The 25,607-nt window shown below is 35.6% G+C and overlaps 1 protein-coding gene across 2 annotated transcripts; it reads right to left on the bottom strand.

Annotated features, from left to right (window-relative positions):
• Positions 1 to 738: 738 nt before the first annotated feature.
• UBE2W (ubiquitin-conjugating enzyme E2W (putative)) lies at positions 739 to 14,808 on the bottom strand. Of its 2 annotated transcripts, none has more exons than XR_774890.1 (5): positions 14,528 to 14,622; positions 10,728 to 10,830; positions 8,029 to 8,184; positions 6,793 to 6,887; positions 739 to 2,354 (listed from the first exon to the last, which is right to left on the bottom strand). XR_774890.1 is itself a non-coding variant. In XM_010575879.1 (5 exons), the coding sequence occupies exons 1-5, from the start codon at positions 14,566 to 14,568 to the stop codon at positions 2,341 to 2,343; spliced, it is 390 nt and encodes a 129-aa protein (XP_010574181.1). In that variant the 5' UTR covers positions 14,569 to 14,808; the 3' UTR covers positions 739 to 2,340. The 2 variants fall into 2 exon arrangements, 1 of the variants encoding a protein (XP_010574181.1); XM_010575879.1 differs by having other exon boundaries at positions 6,793 to 6,868; positions 14,528 to 14,808.
• Positions 14,809 to 25,607: the final 10,799 nt, after the last annotated feature.

Raw genomic sequence — 25,607 nt, 5'->3', positions numbered from 1 at the left:
ATACAGCATATCATAAAGCTTCTCTGAAACCATGTATTGTAGTATGGCAAGCCACCATATGAAAAGATACATGAATCTGACAAGATGTTCTTGAACCATTTCTTCAGAGACATTACCTTGTATCACAATAAGGTCTCTTTCCTGTGGACTATTTGATAGGATCCATTACGTGAACCATTCATACATGAATTTCTCAAAGCTGCACCAATCATTTCAATCAATACAGAGCAGTTAATATGAATATACAGATTAAGTATTAGATTACTGCTCTTTTATATGAACCATTTCCAAAAATAACCAGTTTGATTAACTCACAACAATAAAATTTTGCTAAACAAAAAGTTCGGAGCAGAGCTATTTCATTTGCTTAAAATGATTATTTTTGGCTCTTAAAAGAAACTGAATTCTATGTTTTAAAGGCTCATTGTGAAAACATATACACACACCAAATTTATATCCAAAGCTAGATTTTACCATTGAGTTTTAAAGGCCAAGAGATATTTTCAGTACAGTAGAAAAAAACTGCAGTTCCTGAAGTATATTGTAGCCTCACTTCACTGGCAATATCCATAATTCAGTTGCTGTATAAAACACTTCTCTGAAGTAAATCCATCTGAACTCTATCCACCCTGAGTTAAGCATCTACACTTTAAAATGTTTTAAACATTAGGTAACAGAGAAGTATATACATGGCTATAAAACTTGTCAGTTATACAGCAGTAAGAAAAAAAATCAGTATTTTCAGCCAATTTTCTGTTTGTTATTGTAGTTATTAGTTCTGGGTTGGGTTTGGGGCTTTTTTGGCTTTTCTTTGTTTTTAAATCAAGCAGTTACTTGATTTAGACATTCATGCATTAATTGCTTGAATTTTATTTTTTTTGAGTGCAACAATAAGGCAACAGTAAAAAAAGTTATAGAAATTTTGCATATGTGTAAAGGTATTAAGTTTATAAAAGTGCTTCCTAAAAAGACAACCTAATTGCAGTATCAAAATATTACAGAGTGGTGAGAACGACTATCATTTCAATAAATGTTGCTCCATAGAAAAACGTCAATCTGATTTTAGGCTTTTTCCCTTTTTTTGGTGAAGTAAAAGCCTGGAAAAAAATTGGTATGGCTGCGTGGGACAAGCAAGTTAAGAAAATATACTTTAGTCTAAACTTAAATAAGAAGGTCCACACTTTTTTGTCAAAACATTAAGCCTCTGTCAAAAATGTATTTTTTTTTTTCTTTTTATAGTACAGGATTAAAAGACAAGATGATGCTTACAAGATAAAGAAATAATTTACATGAAAATATCTTCTGACAAAGCTTTTCAATCAAAATATTGTTTTGTAACATTCAAACATGACATACAACAACAAAAGAAACAGTGAATGCAAACAAAAAATGTTATATGGATTGCTTTCAAACACATAAATAAATGAAATATTGGTGTAGGCAGTAGGGCTCATGCTGATGGCTAGCAGGAAATAACAGTGTGCAATCTATTTGGAAAAAGCTCTAAAGTACAAATTACAAGCCCAATTACGGACTGCAGCAAGTTCAGTTATATCACTGCCATCCTCTTCTATCTCCAAAATAAATTCTTGATTAAATCACTCATACCCTAAATTACTCATACCTTTGCTTCAGAGATATGAATAACTATATACAAAAAGTAGTTTTATTTCACCATAGGGATAACATTGTACCTCTCTGCCAACATCACTTGAAAAACCTTCCATGTCAAAACAATCTGACAGCAGATAAACAATTTAATAAATATGCTATGATCTTATTACAGTCCTTCAGCTAAGCATGTTGATTCATGCTGCTAGTTTTGTGACCACAGTGCATAGAATCCAAATATAAAAGAATGGGGAGGCTTTTAAGGTAATGGAGGATCCCTTGCTTATAATCCAAATATATCCAAAACTTTCATAAGCTCTGTCATGCATCAATCTTTTTTTGTGGCAGGAGCAAAACCTTTCCCTGGTACAATGTCCATTGCCGGCAATGGATGCACCAAAACCGTCAAGGAGCTCAGTGTTATTGCACAATATATGAAGACCTGGAATTCTTCCAAAAGCTTAAAATAAAAATAATGGAATTATTCTGACATTTCTGGACACCTGCATTAATACTGTATGACTAATAAAAGCATGTCAGTTGCATGGACTGAACCAGCGATCAACATGCGCCCAGAATGCACACTAGTAAAAATGCAGTCAAAGGAAGTAGTCTTCATTGCCTATAGGTCACTTCCAGTCAAAGGTTAAAGTTCAAAGACTGAATGATCAAAGTGCTCATTTTCTCAGTAGGACTATCTTCTGCTACGAGGATCACAAAATGGTGGCATCAACATGTGTCATCTTTAAAATAAAAGAAGAGCATTTATGGAAAACATATAAACATTCTAAATCCAAATTAGCAAGGTGCTGTATGCAGAAACAATTCCTAGCATAGACAGTAACATGCAGTGGAAATACACCAATTGAATAATTATGCAGTTTTGTTCCATAACGACTCAGGAAAAAAAGAAGAGAATATCAAAACACAAAACTTCCAAAATACACATAACACCCCCAAGCATATTAGTATTAGCAAATATTTCATTAAAAGGACAGTAATTTCCACGCTTGATATTTAAAAAGTCACTCATCAGGAAAATTAAAGACTAAATATGCTTAACATTTTGCCCCCTTTAAGTACAGCGGGTCCACACCAGTTACCAAATTGAGAAATCCTTTTATAAGGAATATATAGCAATAAGAGCTAGCAGAGTGGGCTTCTCCTGCTGCATTCTCAACCTTTTATACATATGTACGTATATATATATTTATATATATATATGTATGTATATTCATTTATTTCTCAAGAAGCAACACAAACTATAGCTGACAATTATGCAAAAATAATAGGCTACTACTATAATCCTAAAATCTTAAACCTGAAAATAATTTATATTCACTAATTTTTAGATACTGTGATTGGACAGAACATATTACAAAAAAGCATATTCTATGACAATCTTTTCTGCATTATGCTCAATATATTAAAGTAAATATTTGCCTGTGAAAGGTCTCCCTTTTAAACTTTCTCTTCCACACATGAACCCGCAGTATTTGCATCTGGTAACAGTAAATATTAAGTTTGTTAGCAGAAAGCAAACTTACTGTCTTGTTATTTTTTAATGCACTTGTTAGCTCGCACACCTAGAAAATGTAGCCTTGTAAACAGTATTTTTAGTGTTTACAGATTTAGTATGTATAAAGTAGCAGTTAAGAATTCTACATTCTCACTGGAAAACATTATGTCACCAATACTATTGCATGCAAAAAAACTCTTCATTTTGATAGTGGGTACTATACATGTAAAAAAGGTTGGACAAGGATGCAAGAGAGATAGAAGGGGTATTTAAATGGTGTACCAAAAGTTTGGGCCAAACACCACAGAAAACACTTCCTACTTAAAAAAAAAAAAGACAAGCCAAAAGCAGTAAGGAGGTGCTGGTTGAAAACAAACACCATTGCCCTCTTTTTTTCACAAAAATCTACCTCCTGACAACACCAAAGCCAGGCAACAGCTTTACGAAACCAATTTCAGCCTGGATGCCCAAGAAAACTGTATCTGGAAGATCCTCCTCTGTCTTTAACACAACACGATCAACTCTCAGGTTGAAAATTCAACATGAAATTCAGTGTACGGGTGAAGCAGACATTTGTAGGACAGACATTCTAGAAATATTTTAAGTTATCAAAGATCAGAAGTCTTGAAACAGGGCTTGTGAGGACTTCAGTTTGTAGCAAACAAGGCTCCACAACTCTGCTAATGCAATAAGTTGCTTTGTTGGGGCAGGGATGAAATGAGATTAAAAACTCTGTAGTAAGTTAAATGCATGGAGACACATGTTTACATGTCAGAATATATCTTAAAGTGCTACTTTATCCCTCTGTGTTCATATTGGTTTGCTTTACATCAGCTCCCAACCATGCACTACTTGCTCCCAGCTAAATAAATTCCAGGCACTTACTGGGGAAAAAAAACAAAACAAAACAAAACCAAACCAAAAAAACCCAAAAAACTTCAAATGCATATATCAGAAGTGATGACAGTCTTCCTCCTTTCTCTTCAAAACACAAGGATTCAACTTCCAATGGCTAGCTGAGAACAGAAGGGGCAGAACCACTCTGCATCTCCCCCCACGTGTTCTTATATTAGCACTGTCATTTATTTCACCTAGTTGTTACCCTTCGACAGCTGGTTTTCTTTCTTGGTTGGGATTGGGGTTTTGTCTCTAATTTACCCAGCCTGAAGTGGATCGACCACAAGATCAGATATGTGACACTTCAGTTGAAGCAGGAGCAGAAAATGAAGATGACAGAATCACATTTTCCAAGGGCTTGTAAATCTTTTCAGATGACAAAACACTGAAGACTGTTCTTTTCCAGAGAGAGGTGGTTAAAATCAGCAGGCAAGCTACACCTCCCATTTTAGTATAACCCACCATTTCTTCAAACCCATTAAGAAAACATTGAAAATTTAAAGATCATGCTTTGGCAGTCTTGTTTTATGTCCACAGAAGAGAAACAAAATTACTTGTAAGTAAGAAAAGGAGCAAGTGACACACAAAACTTGAAGGAAAAACCCTCTAGCATTTAAGAAAATTTTTGTCCAATGGACATTGTGCATATTTTATTTTTTAATGTAAGAATTTAATGGTGGGGGAGTAAAACCCAATGAACTTCTAATCATGACCTCCTTTTTAATCAGTACTTAAAAGGGAAGTTAAAAAACAAATGAAAATACTATGAAGCAAAACAGTATGAGTTATTTAAATGAACTGACTTGCTTTCTCTTGCCTCAGGTTGGTTTTTAGATTGCTCTGAATTTGGGGAGGGGTAAGGTTTTCTGACTTTTAGAAAACAGCCATTGCATAGTTACTTCAAAGTAATTGACTTGTTCAGTGGACTATAAGCAGCTTGATGGTTTTGAGCCACAATTATATAGCAACTTTCAGAGTCAGATAACCCACACTTCTTTTCATACTCATTTGGTGTTTTGCTTGTTTAACTCAAATTGAATTTAATGAATAAGAAATCAAAGTAGTATTGGTAGACTGTTCTCCTTGATAGACTTCAATCCTGAATCAAGACTACTACAAATTCAAAGCAGACAAAACATATTTTAATCACAAGGTAAAGCCAATAAATGAAACTTTACTTGTTTCTCTAGCAAGTGAAAATAAAAATAGTTAATAAATAAAAATTCTCCCAAAATTGCCAATAAAGCAAAACTAGAAATGGAGAAGCACCAAACACATTACAAGAGTGTGAAAACAGAAAGAGAAGAGAAAGAGACTACTGAATAATCTGGTGAAGTTAAAAACCCAGCCTTGCAGGTAATAGGATTATTATTCTTGGAATCAATTTTAAAAACAACATAATGTACAACCACATGATAAACAGTCCTGAGTTTCTTAAATACCTCTTAATCCTATGACATACAGCACTCCTCTTACTGTAATTGAAGTCACCTTATTTTAGAGATACTATTAGAGTATTATGAGAAACAGAGTTTCATTGTTACATTAGCATACATCAAAATCCCATTGGTCTCAGCAAGTCTTATGAAACTCTCAAGTTTCGCTTGTTAAGGCATCCATGGGCTTTTAAGAATCTAAGGGTGAAGGTTTTGGCATTTGCCTCTCCAGTCATTAACTCCCACTGTCTCAAAATACCCAGTCTTATTTCACATAGGGGACAGAAGATGTCCTGGGGTGGGGAGGCAGTGAAAAACAGAGGATGTCTTATGATGGAGCCTTTGGTGAAAGGCAGTGATGGCATCAACTGCTCCTGCACCACCCTAGCACACAGCATTACTTGCTCTAAATACATCCTTTCCCAAAATACACGGGCTTCCAATAATCACCACTTATATAGTATTTTCCCAGGGAAAGCAAAGAAAGTATTGGCCAACAAGAGAGGAGAGAAGAAAAGCATAGCCCGTCTCTTACTCCTGCTTCTTTCTTTCCTCACCAATGGAGTGGTTAAGACAAGCACATACAGTCAACCCCAGCTCTGGGAAAAGGATGACAAATATTGAGGCAGAAGAAAGAAACCACACTGTATGAAGCCAGACAGAGAGCACATGGAAAGAAGGGGGAAAAAAAAAAAACCAAACAAAAAACAAACCTACAAACAAAAAACCTCACCAAACCAAAACAACTAGCACTGCAGACACTGTAGTACTACACGTAGCAATTTTAGTATGGTGGTTTTTTACCATGTACATGTAGAATCTTATTACTATACTATTGACTACTAGTTCTTAAGAGCCTTTAAGTCAGCCAACTGTCCCACACTGGAAATTCTGATTAACAGCGGAAATCTATTAAAACACATAGCTGTTTACAAATACATAGGCATTTTTTAATTGTCATAAAAGGTCTTAAAGCATTACCAACAACAAGAAAACCTGGGTTTAGAGCTAAACCTAGTTTCATTACAGACCTTCCCCAATCCCAAACTTAAGACTTGTCATGTACTAATACAGTTTATAAGAACTTTCATTCAAATTCAAACCTCCAATTTAGAACATAAATCTGTGCAGTTTAAATTTCCATCAGGAATTATTAAAATGTGATATAAAAAAAATCACAGCAGAGTATCTCAGAAACAGGATTTTAATAACTTCTTGAAATTTAAGAGAAGACTTTAAGGCTTTGAATGCATTTCTCCTACTTTCCTACATTTTCATTGCCTTCAGCCTGAAAAACTTCAAAATTCCTGCTCCTAGTTAAATACTTACCATGATACCACCATTTTGTTTTCTTTGGATTCTTGTTACACGTTCTTACATAAAATGAGTTATCTGGAGGTCGCCTCTGCAACAGAAGAAAAGACCTACAAATAATCACACAATCCTCATATTGTAATACATGAGCTATTTAATAAGCTTATGAAAGGCTACCATGTGAATGCAGTGAAAATGAGGTAAAAGGCAAGGCTACAACTTTGTCAAGAAAAATCTCTTAATGATCCAGGTAAGAATTCTCACTAGAGATACTCCAAGCAAAAAATTAATGAAAAAATACCAAACAGTTCAGACAGACAGGGGAGAAATAAATAAAAACAAAATAAAATAAAAAAGAAAAAAAAAAAAGAAAGGAAACAACCCACAAGAAAGGAATAGCTGTTCAAAAAAACCAAATGAAATTCCTTTGCAGTTTGGAATCTAATTCTGATATATTAGATCCAATTCCCATCCATAAGTCTCAGATTGGAGTGGGTGAAAAAATGAACTTAAACATCTATATCTGATAAATACTTCATATTCTTCAGCTTTCTTCATAAGTGTCATCATTATGCAAAATCAAAGTCCTAGGATACAATACAAAGCCATTTTGGGGGTGTTTTTCTATCACATACACATGACTAGGACTGATTGGGATGTGACATAAATAGGCATGTTTGGATAGCACAGATGTACAAGCTCTGACCACATCTAACTTCCACAGATATTCCACTGCGAAAGAAATGGTCAAAAGTAAAAGGGTAGTCTCTTCACAGAAAAGGTCTGAGGTATCAGTACCACTCATCTATGACCAAAAAAGCAGCTTAGCACCATTTACCTTCCTGAAATGAAAGGTATAAAGATCACTGAAATAGGACAGCTGCAAATAAACAAAACATCTGCACTAAAGACATTTCAATAAGCATTTTGCACTGCCTTTAGAGACAGAATCAATTTATACAGAATTGTCCTAAAACATGACTGAACTTCACAATTAGTACAACTAGAAGGATTCCATTCACTCCTCTTTTCCAATAATGATATATGAGTAGGTTACCATGAAAAAAGTGACAAAGTACTTACTGCACTGTTTATTTTGCAGTTCTAGCTTAGTATTTTTTCAGTAGTAGAAATGTAGATATAGTAGTTTTACCTATTTTAGAATTTGAGAAATGAAAAATCTCACTTTGCAAAGTAGAAAACTATTAACTTTTACTTATTCTACTCCAACGGTGCTAAAAAAGCCCATACCTTTTCTTTGCAGCTGGAAAGCATGCTAATAATGCTAAGACAAACAGATTGCACTGAGAGAGCTGGAGACCAGTCTTCTGTTAGAATGGATAAACAGATATGACCATTGCTATAAACATGAGGATGAACAGGAATATTGTCTCCAGTAAACATGACCTAAAAAAAGAACAAACATTACTGTAATTTATGTTCCACATTTTAAATAATTGTATTGCTTTGGGGAAAACAATATCTTATTTAACAAGTGGATCTGCCATCTTCACTTACATTAAATAATACACTTTACCATGTGAGGTTCATTAATTTTTGGAAGCTATTAATTGAAATGTAAAATAAAACAATGGAAGCCTAAATAGCTAGTGAAGATGAAGTTAAATAAATGGTTATATGTAGGGTTTTTTCTATGAATATTTATACAGCATAGAAAAATACAAAGGTAACAGTGTAAAGACATCAAACTAAACTTTTTGTATCTTGCGGCCTCAGTCTCTCACGTCCTGAGGAATACAGTTGCCTAGTCAAAACACTGGATTTTAATGATTTCATGAGCCACAATGTTATACACCAGGAAACACAACCTAGATTCACAAATAAGTATTTCTATAACCTGGACACCATAGAAATTAAGTTCTGGACAACTCATCCAGGTTCCAGCATAAAGAGTAAAATGCATCAATCCTACTAACTATAAAATAAAGGACTTGTACAACCAAAGTATGCTACCATATAGGAAATATTTTTAGATCAGTATTTCAAAGGGAATATATTTTTATTTGACATGGATGAATATGTAAGAATAGCATTTAGAACCCTCACTCCTCTCTATTAAAAGATAATATCACAGTCAAAAAAAGGTTAGAAAACCAATTTTGACTATTGCTCTTACATCAAGTTTTTGTCAAACACATAGTTGGCTCAGGACCAATGGAAATGGAGTAAAAGTGAAACCTTTGTAGCAGCATTATCCTCCTGAGCTCCTTATCCAACATAACCACTGTCAGTAATCTTTTATGCAATGACACAATAAATCTCTACCACTCATAACCATAATACCCAGAAGCCTCTTAAGTGTTTCCTAAGTTATATAGATATATGTATGTGTGCAAATACGTATACATGTACACAACACACCCACCTCATCACTGACTACAAGAAAGAAGCAACACCATCATACAGGAAACTAAAATTAGAGAGCTTAACAAATGCAGATAGGTTTCTAAGGCAGTACAAAAACTGGATGCAGAATGATCTTTCATGGGTCTTTAGATTGGTATTTCTTAAGCACTGAAGAGCTTACCTTCATAATCTAGTAATGTATCTCACTTCTAACTATCATCTTCCTTTTATAGGAAAACCAGAACTTGGCATGCTAAGTAAAAGTATGCACACTATGATAGACAATATACATTTAAAGGCAGAAAACAACCAAATGATTAAGCAGCAGAAGTGTAAACTGCCAATTCACAATAAGTAGATTTGCAGGAGAGAGAATTATGACCCAGAGGTTTGTAATATAGAATGAACCACCCACACAGCAGCATTTGTATAATGGAAATTCTAGCCATCTACAACAATCAAGTATCCAGTACTTAAATTCTTAATTGTCTTCTGTGCTAAAAGTCAGTGTACATGTACAGATCTAATTTGCTGTTTTACAATAAATTGCACAGAGCCACACACACAGGTTGGATAATGAGTACAAACAGTACATACTTGGAACCAAATGAAAGTGGCTACTCTCTTGTGGATGACCTATGTTTAGTTCACTGCAAACCTGATGAAGTGCAGAAGTACAGGTGGCCAGTTTGTTCCTTAAAACCTAAGACTGAAAAGTCAGCATTCTAGGTTTTAATCACAGTACCTAAAAACATGTCATGTTTATGGTTTAAGTGTCTCTCTCAGCTCCATGCTTCAGTCTCAACACCAATGAGAAAAGTGTCAGAGATCATTCTTGGAACTTTGAGCTGAAACAGACAGGATAAGAATAAGGCACTCTTGCTTTTCTTCTTCCTTTTTCAGAAAAGCGGCACTGATAGCTGAACACTACTCTTACCAGCCGTGTTTTGTAACATTTCCCTCGGGTAATGGAGGGATGGATGTACAGATCTCATTCTGCAGCCTAGTAGTATTGCTGTCCCTTCAGTTCTTTACATTGCCATGAAAGCAACACAGTATCTCACATCTCAACTGTAACCACTAGATTTATAGGCCTCTCAAAGATGTCATGTATCTATGAGAATCCCTACCAAAAGAACAATATTGCTCCAGCTGTATGAATATGAATAATGGCAGCAGGGAAGATGCAAGAGGCTTAAAAACAAACTAGAAAAAAAAAAGTTGGAAGCAAAAAGAGAGGGGACAAAGAAGCAGTTTGTTGTTTACTCTACTCCTACACCACAGTAAAGGGGATCTTCCCACTTTACCCTGTGTTGCTCTTTCACATGATATGAATATCAACCTCAAAGAAGCCTCCAGTTTACACTGCTCTTTCATCTCCTACGAAACCAAGTAGATTGTCACAGCACTATACCTCACTGCAGAGTCATTTTTTAAAAGAAAAGGCATCTGCACAATGCATTTAATACAAATTAAAGTAACTAAACCTCACATTAGGATATGGGGATGATACTAATATTCAGCATGTGTCATGCAGCTATAACCTAAAGGTAGCGTTAAGCAAGAAGGAAGAAAGCGGTTACCTGAGGCGAATCAAAAGGATACCGACTACTGAACTTAAATAGAAGTTGAAATTTCTCCCCTTCATATAGTGTTCCTGGAGCACCTTCCATGTCTACAATCCACCTAAGGAATGGGGAAAAAATTGTTAGCATTGTGGACTGACAAGTAATTTTACTCCTGGAGCACAGGACTAATCAAATCAGTTACCAATCACAGCCCATTTTTCTAAACTCTCCATTAGTATCATAACCATCACAAAGGTGAGTAACACATCAAATCTACATTTGAAAGAAAAAAGCTTGGTATTTTACATACAAGCATTGATATTGTGCAGCAAATTATACAAGTAATTATGACTTGAATTCAACACAGACTCATCAGTTCCCAATAAAATGACTGTTAATGTGGGACAACAAAGCTGAAACAAAGATCTGTTCCAAAGTTTATTTCTACACAGAAACAAGCTTGGAACAAAATAAACTACTACGCATTCTCTTTCACGTTGTTTTACTTTTCTGTCAAGGAAATCATCAATACAGTTTATTAAAATAAAATCTGTATCCAAAGGGGAAGGACAATGCTCCTCTTGCACCTACATCTGTGAAAAACTCAGAAATTAAATGGTATATAACCTGGCAGGCAATGGAACCAAAACTGGAAAAGTGAATAGTATAAAAAGGAAAAGGTCACAGAAAATTAAAAACAAAACAAAACAAAAAGGATGATTTGCAACTGTAATAAAGATAACACCTCAACATATCACAGTATTTTTTTTTCCTCTGCTTCTGCTCCTTCCATCATAATAACACGGAAGTAACTGACAGGTGGAGTTGGCAGGGGGTAGCTGGGTGTGAGTTGTTTATTGTTCTTGGGTTTGGGTTGGGTTGTCGGGGTTTTTTTTAATCCAGTCAAAAATAGATGCTTTGCATATTGTTCGACACATACAGCAACAGTCTGCTATCTAGCTTCTGTCATTCTGGCATTCTATTGTTGATCACTTAATACCATCCTTTGCAGCATAAATTCCGCATTTTTGTCTTTCACCCTTCGTTGAGTTTTACACATTTGAGCAACACAATAAGGTGAAGATTCAGCAAGAGACTACAAAAATACTCAGATAAGATTTATATCAGACTCAAGTGAGGCAGCCAAGATTTTTCAGAACAGCAGCGTGTTCAGAAAAGTCAACATCTCCTCCAGTTGGCAGTCCTGATGACCCTATTCCCAACCTCTCCATCCTCATATCACATACACTCTCCCCTTGTATTTAAGCCACGCACGTTTTTATCTTGCCCTCTATTACTCTTTTTTCTACTGAACTGCTAGCTGTCACACTCTTCAGAAGGAATGCATCTTCAACAGTAGCATGGTGATGGCTGTATCAGTGTTCCATATTTTAATTTTGTGAAGACTCTTTTGATTTAATCTATCTGTACCCCAGACCACTTATCTCTTCTTATGCCTCCTGATTTTACATTTATACACATGGTGCGCCAATACTCTTCAGTTTTATTAGTCCTTGCGATCCAGAACCTCCACTTTCAAGTTTTTAAAATAGTTTCATTTACTAAGTAGAAGATAATTCTGCCTGGACATTGCTCCTTTTATGGTCAAGGAATCACTAGAACCCATCTTTCCTGTGTGCTTTACGGTTTAGCCATCTCAAATTTCTAATCTTCGTGTATTTAAAATACATGATTGCTTAACATTTCAAACAACCCAGTTACATCACGGGATCCAATTATTTTATTTAACATCTTTCAAATCCAAGCTTGTATTGCTACACAAATCTTTACTGCACCAGTTCAAACGGCAACTTGATTAATGAACTCAGAACATGCTACTTGGCACCAAAAAACCACAAAGATAAAAAATACGATATTATTCATGACAGTAAGCTTCTTAAACAGTGACAATTCCAAAATCTAGCATGACAGCAAACAGGAAGTTTTTACTTGCAAAGTATTGAAAAGTATAAAAATTGCACATAGCAGAAAAAAACAATAAGGTAGTACTCTGGGAACAGAGACATTCTAAGAAAAATGGAAATCCACAAACAGAAAAAAAACCACTCAACAGATATTTTTTTTCCTTTTACATCTCTTCATCTGCTGTAAACTTTCACTTCATAGTTGTTTTTTGTTTAAATGAGTGAAAAACACTTGCAATATTAGACTGAGTCCCTTTTTCAGAAAATGTAAGTATCTTGCTTCCAAAAGAAAACCCAAAGTAAAGCAAGAAACACAAGCTGTAATTCACAATTGTACAGCAGTTTATTACTATTTGTACCAAACTCTGGAAGGTGCTATTTCAATTTGATTCAGTCATATGCATCTGCATGAAGTATCACAAACCCCAGCATCATTTAAAAAGCAATAGCAGTGTTTAACTCAGTATATACAAGGCTCAGAAAAGCCTCACGTAACATGGTCTGAGTGCCACCACCAAAAATGCAGATGTATCATGGTTTAACACCGGGCAGCAACTAAACAGCATGCAAGCTGCTTGCTCATTCCCCCCCTGCAGTGGGATGGGGGAGAACTGGGGAGGAAAAAAAAAAGTAAAATTCAGGGGTTGAGATAAAGACAGTTTAATAGGACAGAAAAGGAAGGGATAATAATAATAATAATATAATGCAAAACAAGTGATCCACAATGCAATTGCTCACCACCTGCTGACCGATGCCCAGCCAACCCCTGAGCCATGGTGCCCCCCAGGCAACTCCCCCCAGTTTATATACTGGACATGACGTAATATGATATGGAATACCCTTTGACTCGTTCGGGTCAGCTGTCCTTGCTGTGTCCCCTCCCAGCTTCTTGTGCACTCCCAGCCTCTGCTGGCAGTGAAGCGTGAAAAGCTGAAAAGTCCTTGACTTAGTATAAACACTGCTTAGCAACAGCTAAAACATCAGTGTGTTATCAACATTATTCTCATCCTAAATCCAAAACCCAGCACTATAGCAGCTACTAAGAAAATTATCTTTATTCCAGCCAAAACCAGGACAATATGTGAAGCAACATGAGAAGACAGCTCTATGTTACGTTTTTAAATTGATCCATCAATCAATAATACAGTCCAGAATATACAGCCTGAGATTCATACTCTCATAAATGTTTACATCTGCTAAGATTTTTTTTAACATTTCTCTAAAATTAAACTAAGAAAATTATCTAAAAGAAATATCAACACAGTCTAAATATTTTGACTTTCAGTCAATTAAAATAATAATTTAAATTAATACCAGGAACAATCTCTGTCCATTTCAATGGACAGGACACAATATTTAACCATGTTTCTCCTTCTGTTTCACTAATCACAGAAAAAACTACAGCAGGAAGGAAAGTGCAGAAAAACATACTTAGATAAATTTGCCCTTTAAGAAGTTTCTTCCACTTGCTTTAGAGAAAGAAGGTAATGGAAATTAACAGCTACGAAATATACTCAATACAAATAATGTAGAAACCCTAAATCAGCTACTCCATTATTTCAGTAAATCTACAGGGGTTTCACAGGTCACTAGCTATGAAAGATTGTTAAATTATTTTATTCTAAAATATGCAGAAGGTTTTACCAATTGACATTTTGTTAGACAGTAAAATGCCTAATAAAAATTTAATGAATTCACTATCCAGTTCCTAAGAGTGTCCAGCACATTACTGCAATATGCTCATTAAGTAGAACAACGTTTCACTCCCTAGACTAAAAACAAAAATGCAGAATGTTACTTGGAATAAGTGGTGGAAGTGGCATGCAGAGAACTTCTAATTACTTACGCTTTTCAGCTTGATAGCAAAAATAAAATAGAATGTATACTTACTGCGTAATTGAATTTTGTACACTCTTTTCATTTAGAGTCATTCCTGGAGGTGGATCATTTTGCAATGCCAATAGTTCTTTTTGTAATCGTTTCTATAAAGAAATTGTATAGAATATTTTAAATATTAAATAAAGTTCAACAATAAACATGCACACTAAAGTACACTTCATTAACTAGTAAAGGTGAAAGGAGTTTTATTTGAAAATTTAAATATAAAGTGAAATTGAAAGGTGAGAAAGAGGGAAGACTCCTAGAAATTAAACTGAAAAGTCACAGGCAAAAAGTCACAGGCTTTAAACTTACTTTTTGGTAAAATGGAACAGCACTTGTATTTGTAACAGTGCCAAGTGAAGAACTGTTGTGATATGAAATACACAGAGGTATCCAGGGTTTTGTCATATTACAAAGATGTCAGTCAGAGCTCTACATCTATCAATGAACATTTCGTATTCCCGATAGCATCAGATTTACAATTAATTCTCCAAGATTGTAACAGTAAACTCTTCCTCCTCCAAGTAATTTAAGACACTTCTATGTTGCATCTGTGCAAGCTTTTGCCTTGTTCTAAGCCATCCCAGAGGACAGAACACAAAACTAAAACAAGACTATGTGACTTGCAGATCATAAACTATTTTATAACTTTATAGTAACCGTATCTTAGAGCCTACAGAGTCATAGTATTTAGAAAAGTGTTACACCAGTAGCTCAGGTAATTCTCACCTATTTTGACAGGGATAAATCGGTAACTGCAACCAGCTGCTTCTATGTAACGACCAGAACTGTTTCTTACAATGTATGGAGCAAGGGAAATGCAACCTCTGTAAAGTGCTATCATTGGCACCGCTTTCAGAGTGTATTTTCTCCATATAAACAGTTACGCAACATGTTTTGTCATCTCCAAGCTATCTAGATAACGGAAAATTCAAGGCTTTCTCATTTCTTACTCTCCTTTTTCCTGCCAACCATTTTAAGGTTTACCACTTACCAGTCCACTTCCATCATCCCGCTCATCAAAATGACCTTACCCTCAAGAGGAATAAAAATATATAGTTTGGGGCTTAGTATCTAATTTTGATTCAACATACAATTTTTTAAAATGTAGGTTTATCATGCATTTGTAGCTGTTTCTTGCTTCTCCTCAGTTGCAATACAAAATATATTAAGATCAAAAAATGCATCCCAGAGAAATAACAGCAGATACTATTTACACTTTGGGTCAAAAGCATCACAGTAAACAAAATCATATTTTTAAAGACAAAAAAGAAATTATCTTTTCTAAGTTAGCCAGTTCAAACAAGTATCAATGTAAGTTCAGTCTGACCTGTATTTGCAGCTCTCAGTGAGAATATAAATAAAAAAAAGATATCCATGTCATTCCCATATAAAGCTGAAAAGAGCACATTCAGTAGAAAATGGATATGTTATCTGGCCATTACGCCAAAGAAACTCAGTAATGTAAGTCCCCCAGAAAAGCAAGCCTATAACATTGCTAGTGTTGTAATGAAATGAAAGCAAACTTTATCAAAGAAACTTATCACTGTGAAATAAGGGAATCAACAAAGAAAATTGACTATGATTAGCTATTATGCGCACAAAACTCCAGTGTAATTCTGATTAACAGTAAATTCCTAGGCAAAGCTCCACACTGGAGGGAGAGGATGCAGAGGTCAAGAAACCCACAGCTCTTCTGGACTTGTTCTTCATTCAGAGCAATATCCCAAACAGGACCAAGTATCAGCAAAAGGCATTACTTCCTTCAGCTTTACTGTAACCACTCTAACCCTGTCAGCTGTGTCCTCCATTGTACTATGCCCTGATGGATTTCATGTATCTCAACATTGCTCCCCCTAAGGGTAAGGCCAGGAGGAAAAAAAAAAACAAATAAAACAAACAAAAAAACCCAAAACAACACACACACAAATGAAGTGGATCTCACCCCACAATTGCAGGCAATCAGGACAGAAGACCAACAACTGCTATTAGAGATGGCACAGAACCTTTTCATTTTTATTCTCTCCAGCTATACTGACTATCTTGGATAACTTCCCTTGAAATTAAAGGACAAAAATATGATTTAATAATAAATTCCTAGGTTTCTCCAGTCCCCATGTCAGGAGCTCTGAAAGTCTTAGACAGCTCAAGGGGAAAGAAATGCTTTTAAAAATTTCGTTAAGTATTACTCTAGCCACTACAGAGAGAAGCAAGGCAAAGTCTTTACACAAAGATAATTATTTCTATTGGACCAACTGATACACGTTTAAGAAGGGGTACTGGTGGGAATATAAGCCCTTATTTGTTTTTTTCCAACTGGAATAATAAAATATACTATCTATTTTACAACACCCTACTATTCTGTTAACCATGCCATACAAGTTAATCATACCTTATCTGATGAACACAGCTGGGTATCTTTAATAGGCTTTCACCACACATTTTCAAAATTTGGTTTGTTCTATCAAGCATCAACTCAATTATTTCTGTACAAACTAATGAACAGCTGCCTACAGACCTTTTCCAGAAGACGCTCGAGAGTACTCTATAGCAAATGTAACAAAATTGTAGAGGGCATCATGGCCTACTAACCAGAACTGATCCAAATACTGAATAATTGTTTTAAGAGAGGGGCTAACCAATATTTCAAAAATTGTCTTCTAATCAACCTCTCTGGTCAATGCATTCCAGTGTTTGACTACCCTCCTGGTATAAAATGTTTCTTTTGTATCTTACTGGAATATCTCACATTCCAATTTGTGTCTGTTGCCCCTTGTCTTCCCACTGTGGCCCCATTTTAGGTTGTAGGCATCAGCAAGATCTTCCCTTTGCCTTCTCTTCTTAAGGCTGAAGAAATCCAATCTCCTTGAACATCATGTAGTTTAGCTCCCAACCATCCTGGTGGCCATCTGTTGGACTCACACCAGCACATCCATGTCTTTCTTCAACTGGGGGTTCCTAAAGACAGTACTCCAGATGTGTCAGAGTGAGGGGAAGAATCACTTTCCTCAAGCTGCTTGCTACATGCTTGCACACACAGGCCAATATACAACTAAGGATATGCAGAAAATTTGGAAGATACTCTCCAAAGATACTATGAAGGACTATTTTTTCCTTCCTCTCTCCCTTAACACAACTTAAAGTAATTTGTCTCATTAGTACACAAAATTGGATTATCAGGAGCCAGATGTAGTTTTAGAAAAAAAAAATCTTAAATGAAGCCCTTGAAGGCCAGATTCATACAGTTTAATTAGGAAATTAAGCTCTTGGTTACCATAGTAATTCATAAAACATCTAAAGTTTAAATGTAACAACTTGAAATTAATTCCTCTTCAGTGTTTAACAATATTTGTACTGGCTGACCAAAGAGGTTACAAAGAACACTAATTTTCTCAGAGTAACACCAAGTCTAAAGACTACTGTAATATCACGCACAAATCCAGAAACATGCACTCTTAGCTTCAAGATAATTATGTACTTTTAAAAAAACATGACACTGATATAAAAAGCCCACACACGTTATGTACAAAAGGCACGCTGCAACTCTTAAGTTTCTGAAATTAAGCATTTGAAAAGGAACAGTTTCAGGAGGAAAGCCTTCCTTGTATTTGACAGCCATGAATGCAGAAAACTTTTTCTGGCACAAAATTCTTGAGAATTAGCAGCAACATACATAGCAGGACAAAGTATAATGGATTAACACTTTTCAGACAATTTTAACCACCTCATTTGTAGAATCTTATAAACTTAGGACTTGAAGATACCTCAGGGAAGTCACCTCCCCAATCTTCCTAACATAAGCATAGATCAAAGATTCTTAAAATATCCTTGTAGTTAAAAGCCTTTAACATTTTCCACATCACCCTATCTCTTGCTTTTGTAATTGGAAGAATTTTCTTCACAATAAGAGATCTAGGTGAGTTGAATAAATTATGTCAAATTACTTCTCTTACTCTTCATGGATACAGAAGAGAATTCTTTTACTTATTTCAACTTATTTCTCTCCTTTCCCAATCCTTACTAAACACAACACAATTCTTTCAAGCCAATGCAGACTGCACTCAAAATACCCTTTAGTAGGTCCACTCAGCTTGACAGAACCAAATGCTCTCTGTCAATCAGAAACCCAGTTGAAACAAGAGTGATTTTACTGCAATCAAACTGCAACTGTGATACCTTGAGAAGTGGTCTTTGCGGTTAATAAAAAAAGAATCCAAGAATCCACCAATTTATACATTTCTCTTGTGTGCTTATTCAAATGTCACAATAGCACAAGCCAGAAATACTTGCACAGTCAGAATACAGCTACTGCTTCTCTTTCACAATAGTTACTGCACAATAAGAGGAGAAAGTCATGTTAGTTCAATGTGATCCATTTTGGCTACTTTTTAGCTAGGTACTCACAAGTTAATTGTCCATTATATCTTACAGGTGTCAGAGACTATTCGGTCCAGTGATTTCCAGAAGCCACCCTTTCACACAACAGTACAAGAATAAAAATAGTACTTATCTGGAAACTCAAAGTAATTGTCAAAAACCCCAGATTCAGTTGCTTAAACACTTAAAACAAAACAAAATCAATCCACACAGCTGAATTCTAGTGACCAAAATAATACCCAACACCTAAAAGGTACTGAATCTGTCCTTTTTGCTTGGCATTATTTGTTGTTAATTTAAGTAACTGTATTATCTATTCTTTGCTTTCCTTTTCTATTCGCAGGCTCATCCCTTTCTTCATCTTTCTAGTGATTTATAAAAACCTTTCTTAATGCTTTTCTAATCTGCTAATATAAAACAATGAACCATGGGTAGATTTCACTCATATGCTTGTCCCTTTCTTTCATATTGAGCTTTAGCTGTAATTACTTATTTTCACTTTTCTGTTTTGTACAAAGCCTTTTCAGTCTTCAAGTCACTAAATAGATCCTCATGTAGCCATTCTGACTTTTACTATTATTCCTATATTTTTTCCATATTGAGACAGCTTGCCACTGTAAATTAGTATTTTCTTCTGGAAATTTGTAGCCCTTCAACACTCTTAATTACAAGGAGTCCTTTATTTACAGATCTCCAGCTATGTTGAGACATACATATCTAAAGTCAATACCATTATTACTTTTGCTTTTTTTCTTACCATGAATCAGGAATACCATTTTTTTTTTTTTTTAATCACATACTCAGGTTCCTTTCAGCCTCTCAACCAGCTCCTTTAAGTCAAAATACAAGCTAGTGCAGCCACTCACTCCCACAATAACCTCCAAACAGATGTTATCTATACATTAATATGCTCTTGGGTGCTCTGCTTGCTGGATTGTTCTCTTCACATCACAAGACCATCTTTCCAATGTTTCTGCTAATCCATCGTAAGATTTCATATAGAAGCTCCCTTCCTGCTTCTCCACCTTCTATTTAAAGAGACTGCAAAAGAAAACATGGACTGCAATCATGGAGTTATTTACGTAAAGGGGGAATAAATGAAGCATGCATAGGCAATCTTAATTTGATCTTTTCCTTATTTTTGAGAGAGGATTTTACACTTAAACATTCTTTTAATACAACTTCCCAATAAACCAAAACTAAAAAGTATCAAATTAGCAAAACCATTCACTACCTAGAGGGAAACAGAACAGCAGGGTAGGAAGATCAGAAACCCAAGACTGCGTAACAACACAGTCCTTCAACTGAAGGAATAACCAGCTGCAAAAGGCAAAGAGTAGTGACATAACCAGTAGTTTACAGAAGTATTTTCAAAAAGGTGGAAGTCTTTGAAACCAAGATTACTGAATTCACCCTTACAGGAAAGGATGATTCAAGGATGAAATCAAAGAACACAGCTTAACGCTGATCCAAACATTAGTTCCAAAAGAAAGTTTATTCAAGTAGTTGAGACATGACTGACAGCAATGGCTTGTATTCTGTTGTTAATTCCATCAATTAGGATTTGTGCAACCCTTTCAATTAACCTCCACAAATTTTCTAAAGTGTCAAGCTCATAAGACTTCTCAAAGCATATGGAGCAAAGAACACAAAATTAACTGGGCGTCAGTGGAGTAAAATTCCTCCTGGCTCCCCAGACAGCTCACAACAACCTCCATCATTTCAATCCTGATAGATGGCACTCACTGTCTGTCATGGTTCACGTTAAATATATCTCTGAAGCCAGTAGCTTCTAGCACCTTTGCTAAACAAAAATACACATTCTTCTTTCTCTGAACTGGCACGTCTTATGTGGCAACCTCTGAAACTGGTATGGAAACATCTCAAATGCCACAGCTAAATTCTCACTTGTGTTGATTCCTGGTGAATCATATAAAGAAGCAGAAGGCAGGGCAGAAGCATATAAAAAGATGCGATTTGTGAAAAGGTGGAGAAGGTAGCAATTTAGTACAGGAGGAGATTTGGAAGTTGGCAAGATGAGTATTTCGGAATGCATCCCCTAGAACCAGTTAGTTTGGTTACTGTGCACCATTGAGCTAGATGTTTTATCTCACATGAATGATTATTAACATAGAAAATTATTCCACTGGTCTCCATATCCCTGTCAACTACTTCAAAAGGATATATGACAATACTACTTCTAAAGCATATATGACAATATCACCATCACATTCCCCAAACCCAGGGATCTTTTTTCTGATTCTACCACAAACCCATGGACAGACAGGTAGACAGACAGACTTTATCCACAATCCCCCACAATGCAACAGTGCAGTCAAAGGTATTTTCCTCCCCCGCCATGAAAACTTATCTAGCTCTTGGAAGGTATGCAAAAATTACCTCTCTCAATGCCTTTAAAAAGCAGTTTCATAATATCAGCTGTCTATTTCCAGTTCTAATCCCACTGTCAGAACTCTTACAACAGCTTTGCCTCTCCCTTGGAAAACTGGAGCCTACAGAGTTAAACTTTAACAAAGCTACATGCAAACAAAAACGTGTACAGTGAAAAAGCAAGGCACCCTTAGTTATAGGCATCACTACCAAGTATGAATTACGTACATAAAGCTGAGAGCAACTAAGGTAGCCAATTAATATTGTTTCAGTTAACATATAATTCATAACTGGAGTAGGCAAAGCATACATACACTATTACATTGGCTCTGTTGATTAGCAGTAAAATATTAACACCATAATCCAATAAAGGTCAACTGTGTGCCCATACTCCTGGCTTATTATCTCCTCAGAGCTGAAAATACAAACTCTATAAAGGGTAAATGATACAAAGAAAATAAAACTGAAGATCAACGTATACATTTAACTGTCTTATCTTTGCAATTCTTAAATATTCCACTTCTTGGTGTTTCAAGAAATGCTGCACGAGATGTGCAGTGTCTTAAAAGGGTAATATCTTAAATGAGTAAACTAAATTATGAGCTATCTTAGTCAAATAATTTACCTATGAACAACCCTTAATATAGACTTCAAAGTCTATTTTAGGGACTTTTTTTTTTTTCAGAGAAAAAAAAAAGTAGAGAGAGAAAAGCTGAGCTGATTAAACCAGAAGGAGATTCAGTACCAGACAGGATGTATTAAGGGCAGCAATAACAGTTTGGCAGAAAACAGCTGGGCATAAAGCAATTTTTCTCTACCAGTAGAGCAGAAACCTATGAGTAGAGCAAAAAGCAGAAAATGGGCAAACAGCTTCCGTTCCTTTCTGCTGGAGGAAATGTTCCATCACCACACCTTCTTTCACCACTAAAACAAGCTATGACGGGCAATTAAGCTGGAATGTGGTGGCCTTTTCACCTGGAGTGGTAGGGACTCTACTAGCCATGCTCAGTTAGGCAGTATCGTGAGGATATGAAGAAACTGAAAGATGGAACAGCAACTTCACAGACTAGGAAGCATGGGTGTCCAAAACATCTGTACTTGAATTTTGTTAGAAACCTTCTATTTCCATGCACTCAGATTCCCCTCTCTTTGTTGCAATGATCTAAGAACCGAGTGGCCTTCCAAGGCCAAGCCTTCCTAGACACTGTAAACTCAAATCTTAATCTGGCTTGGAGATCAAAGAGGAAGAAAAACTCACTCATAAATAGTTAAAAATCAAAAATTAATCCCAGAGGGGCTCCACTCGTCTCTTTTATGCTGGTAAAGCCACTGCACCCTAGAGAGACCTAACAATATTTCTGCAGTAACTGCCAATGATTCTCTTCCACACCCAAAGATTTAAATGTACCCAGAAAACTCTGTTAGCACAAAAGCACTGTCAGTACTATGATGAAGTCCTGGCAAAGAATTTACATTTCACTTATCAGCTACAGGCTGTCACCTCCTCCCCCATTCAAGTTACAAAATATTTCACAAAAAACATCCTTTGTTTTGTAGAAGTTTTTGCATGCAGGATACAGATTTTTTTTTTCCAAGCACTCCCTCACTGAATGGAGGCAAACAGTAACCCTGTACCAGAATAAGAGAAGTTGTGAACAGGCTGCAACAACAGTGTTGTTACACCACCACCATGTTGATTCATAAGCAAAGCTGTTACTAGTCTGCTAGTACAACCTACTAGCCTGAGAGAGTAAGACCAGTAACAACCCTATTTTCAGTATTTTCGTTCTTCCATTCACACATTTCTTACTGAAAAATATCTTAAGTCCAGAATATGAAGTTCTAAACACTGGGTAGGTAGTCTTGCTTTTCAAACAAAACTTCTCTACAGAAAAAGAAAAAAAACCCCACACACAAGATTTTTAACAGTGTAAGTATTGCTGGAACTGATTGCATATTACTCTCTAACTAGAAATCTAACTTTAAATACCAAAAAGTTCCCAGAAGAGAAACAAGGTAAAGATTAAAAATGGTGATATTTAGGAAAAAGCTACCTGCTACAGTCCATCTTGCTACCTAAGGAATCTAAAGAAAATATGACAGTTCCTACAAATTAAAAAAATCCTTTCCTTCCTAATCAATCGGGTCATTCAAGAAAGCCCCTGCAGAGTGTATCCCATAACTCAGGTGAAATCATTCGGCCCAGACTCCCAAACTCACAAGCTATCCAGACACTTGATTATCACAATCCTGCATGAATTTTTCCTAATCAAAGTTCTTCTGGTAAGTTTTAATCAAGGCCCAGAGGAGGAAAGAAAGATAATTGTCTGGACATGCTCAATTAAAGCTTCAGCAGGACACATAACAAAACAGCTTCACAAAATACTCTGTACATAAAAAAATAATACCAGGATTTGAATTTGAAGAATTGTTTTTCAGTTTTATCTATTTTTGGCTGAATATCAGGTTTTCAATCTGTACTGAGAATGCAGAAGCAGATTAGTCTCCTCCTTCTCATTTCTAATAAAACATGTTAACATCTGGCAACCCAGTTTGAATGTTATTTTCCCAGACCAATCCATACTTTAAGTTCTGAATGTCAAGCATTTTGTACATTTCTCTCTTTTTAAAGGAGCCAAAAGGCAATACATGGATCTTTTAACAAGCTACTTACAAATAAGTTTCCACCACTAATGTTTTGTTCTTTGAGCATTTAAAAATTTCATTAGGTTGGGGGGGCGGGGGGAAGGATTGTTGATTTCTCAGCTCGATAACAGAATATTATCTTCACATGCTCCAAGATATTCTAAACTATTTGACTGGAAGGTCAAGGCAACAGAGTTCTCTTCTAAAGGGACTAATATGCTTGACTTAAACTCACTAAGAGACAAGATGAAACTGAAATCGGAACTACAGTATAATTAAAGATCAGTCAATAACTACACACACAAAACACTCTGTACTCCACAGTCTGAAAAGCTTTTTGCCAGATAACCAAATTTTTTTACAATGAACCTGTCATTTTAAAGCAAATTAAGTGAAATCCACTAATAAAGAATAAAATGAAACTGACAGCTAGTCATCTGCTTCATAAATAGAGTCTTCAAATGTACCAATGCCCAGCACAAGCCTCACACAGCACTAAAAAGTCAAACACAAATAATTTTATCTTTTAAGGACAAGAGTCTCGCATTATTTGAGCTGCTTCAGTTAAAGAAATGAATTTAAGACAACAGCAAGGGCTGGCACAATAAGGACAACCATATATCTATCAGGGAATTTCTCATCCTTGTAAAAACCGTTCCAAAGGTTGATAACCAAGATAAAATCCTGTATTCTGACAAAAAGCCTTTTGGAAAGAAAAGGGTCAAAATCTTGGAAGTTGTAAACTGCAACAAGATTTAAATACTCATCAAATCCATATCCCTAAACATGACAGGGAGAGAATTTAACTTAGGAAACCTCAATCCATTCAGTTTCCTTGTCCCTTCTCATTATTGGCCAACAATTTCTAATCAAGAAGAAATAAATAAATCTATGTGAATAAGTAGTATCAAATTCTATGAAGCATTTTAGTCTGGCAGACCTTTAGAGACAATATTTGCTATACTCTCGTAAACTATTATCACCATTTATTGATATATATACAGAATTTTCTTCTTGAGGCTGATCAAACAGTATTTTTAATTAAGTTGAATTAAAAAATACAACAAACAACTTTGTAATCACCAAAGGAGAAAATTATTTTTTAATACTGTGTATGAAAGGATGCATAGCTAGTATTCTCAATCAGATCATTAATTATCAAAAATAAGATGTCTCGCAATTCCTGTGCTACCACTGTTAATTTCTGTCCTTTCTTTTCTAATACATTAATACTGCTCCCAGGAAGGCAAATGACAGGGCTCCCTCCCTTCTTCCCCTGCCACCCCAGATTGATACCTGTTTTTTCATTCCAGTGATTAAGGTCACCCTAGAGGAAAAACAAACAAAAACAAACAAAAAAAAAACCTGCAAAGGCTGGCACCAATTCCAGAATACCTTTTAAAAGCACTCAACTACCAAAAGCAGGCAGAAGACAGGTTACCTGACCTTCATTCTATCCCAAAAGGTTTCATACTGGCTCTTTTTATTTTAAAACATTCAACCTATTTACTTTATTTTCATTTGGTTTTAACAAATGAAGTTACAACAGGTTTCAATGAATGGGCAATATTGTCTCTTCCTCCCTTTGAAAGGCAAAAAAACCAATCCCCAGCTGATAGTTTTGTCACAGTCCTTCGCTACTTCAAAATCGTGCAAGACACACAATTTTTGGCTC

The sequence above is a fragment of the Haliaeetus leucocephalus genome, unplaced genomic scaffold, assembly GCF_000737465.1.
Source record: "Haliaeetus leucocephalus isolate CR32 unplaced genomic scaffold, Haliaeetus_leucocephalus-4.0 Scaffold506, whole genome shotgun sequence".
NCBI lineage: Eukaryota > Metazoa > Chordata > Aves > Accipitriformes > Accipitridae > Haliaeetus > Haliaeetus leucocephalus.
Note: the sequence above shows the minus strand (reverse complement) of the source record. Positions and strands in the feature narration are given on the sequence as shown.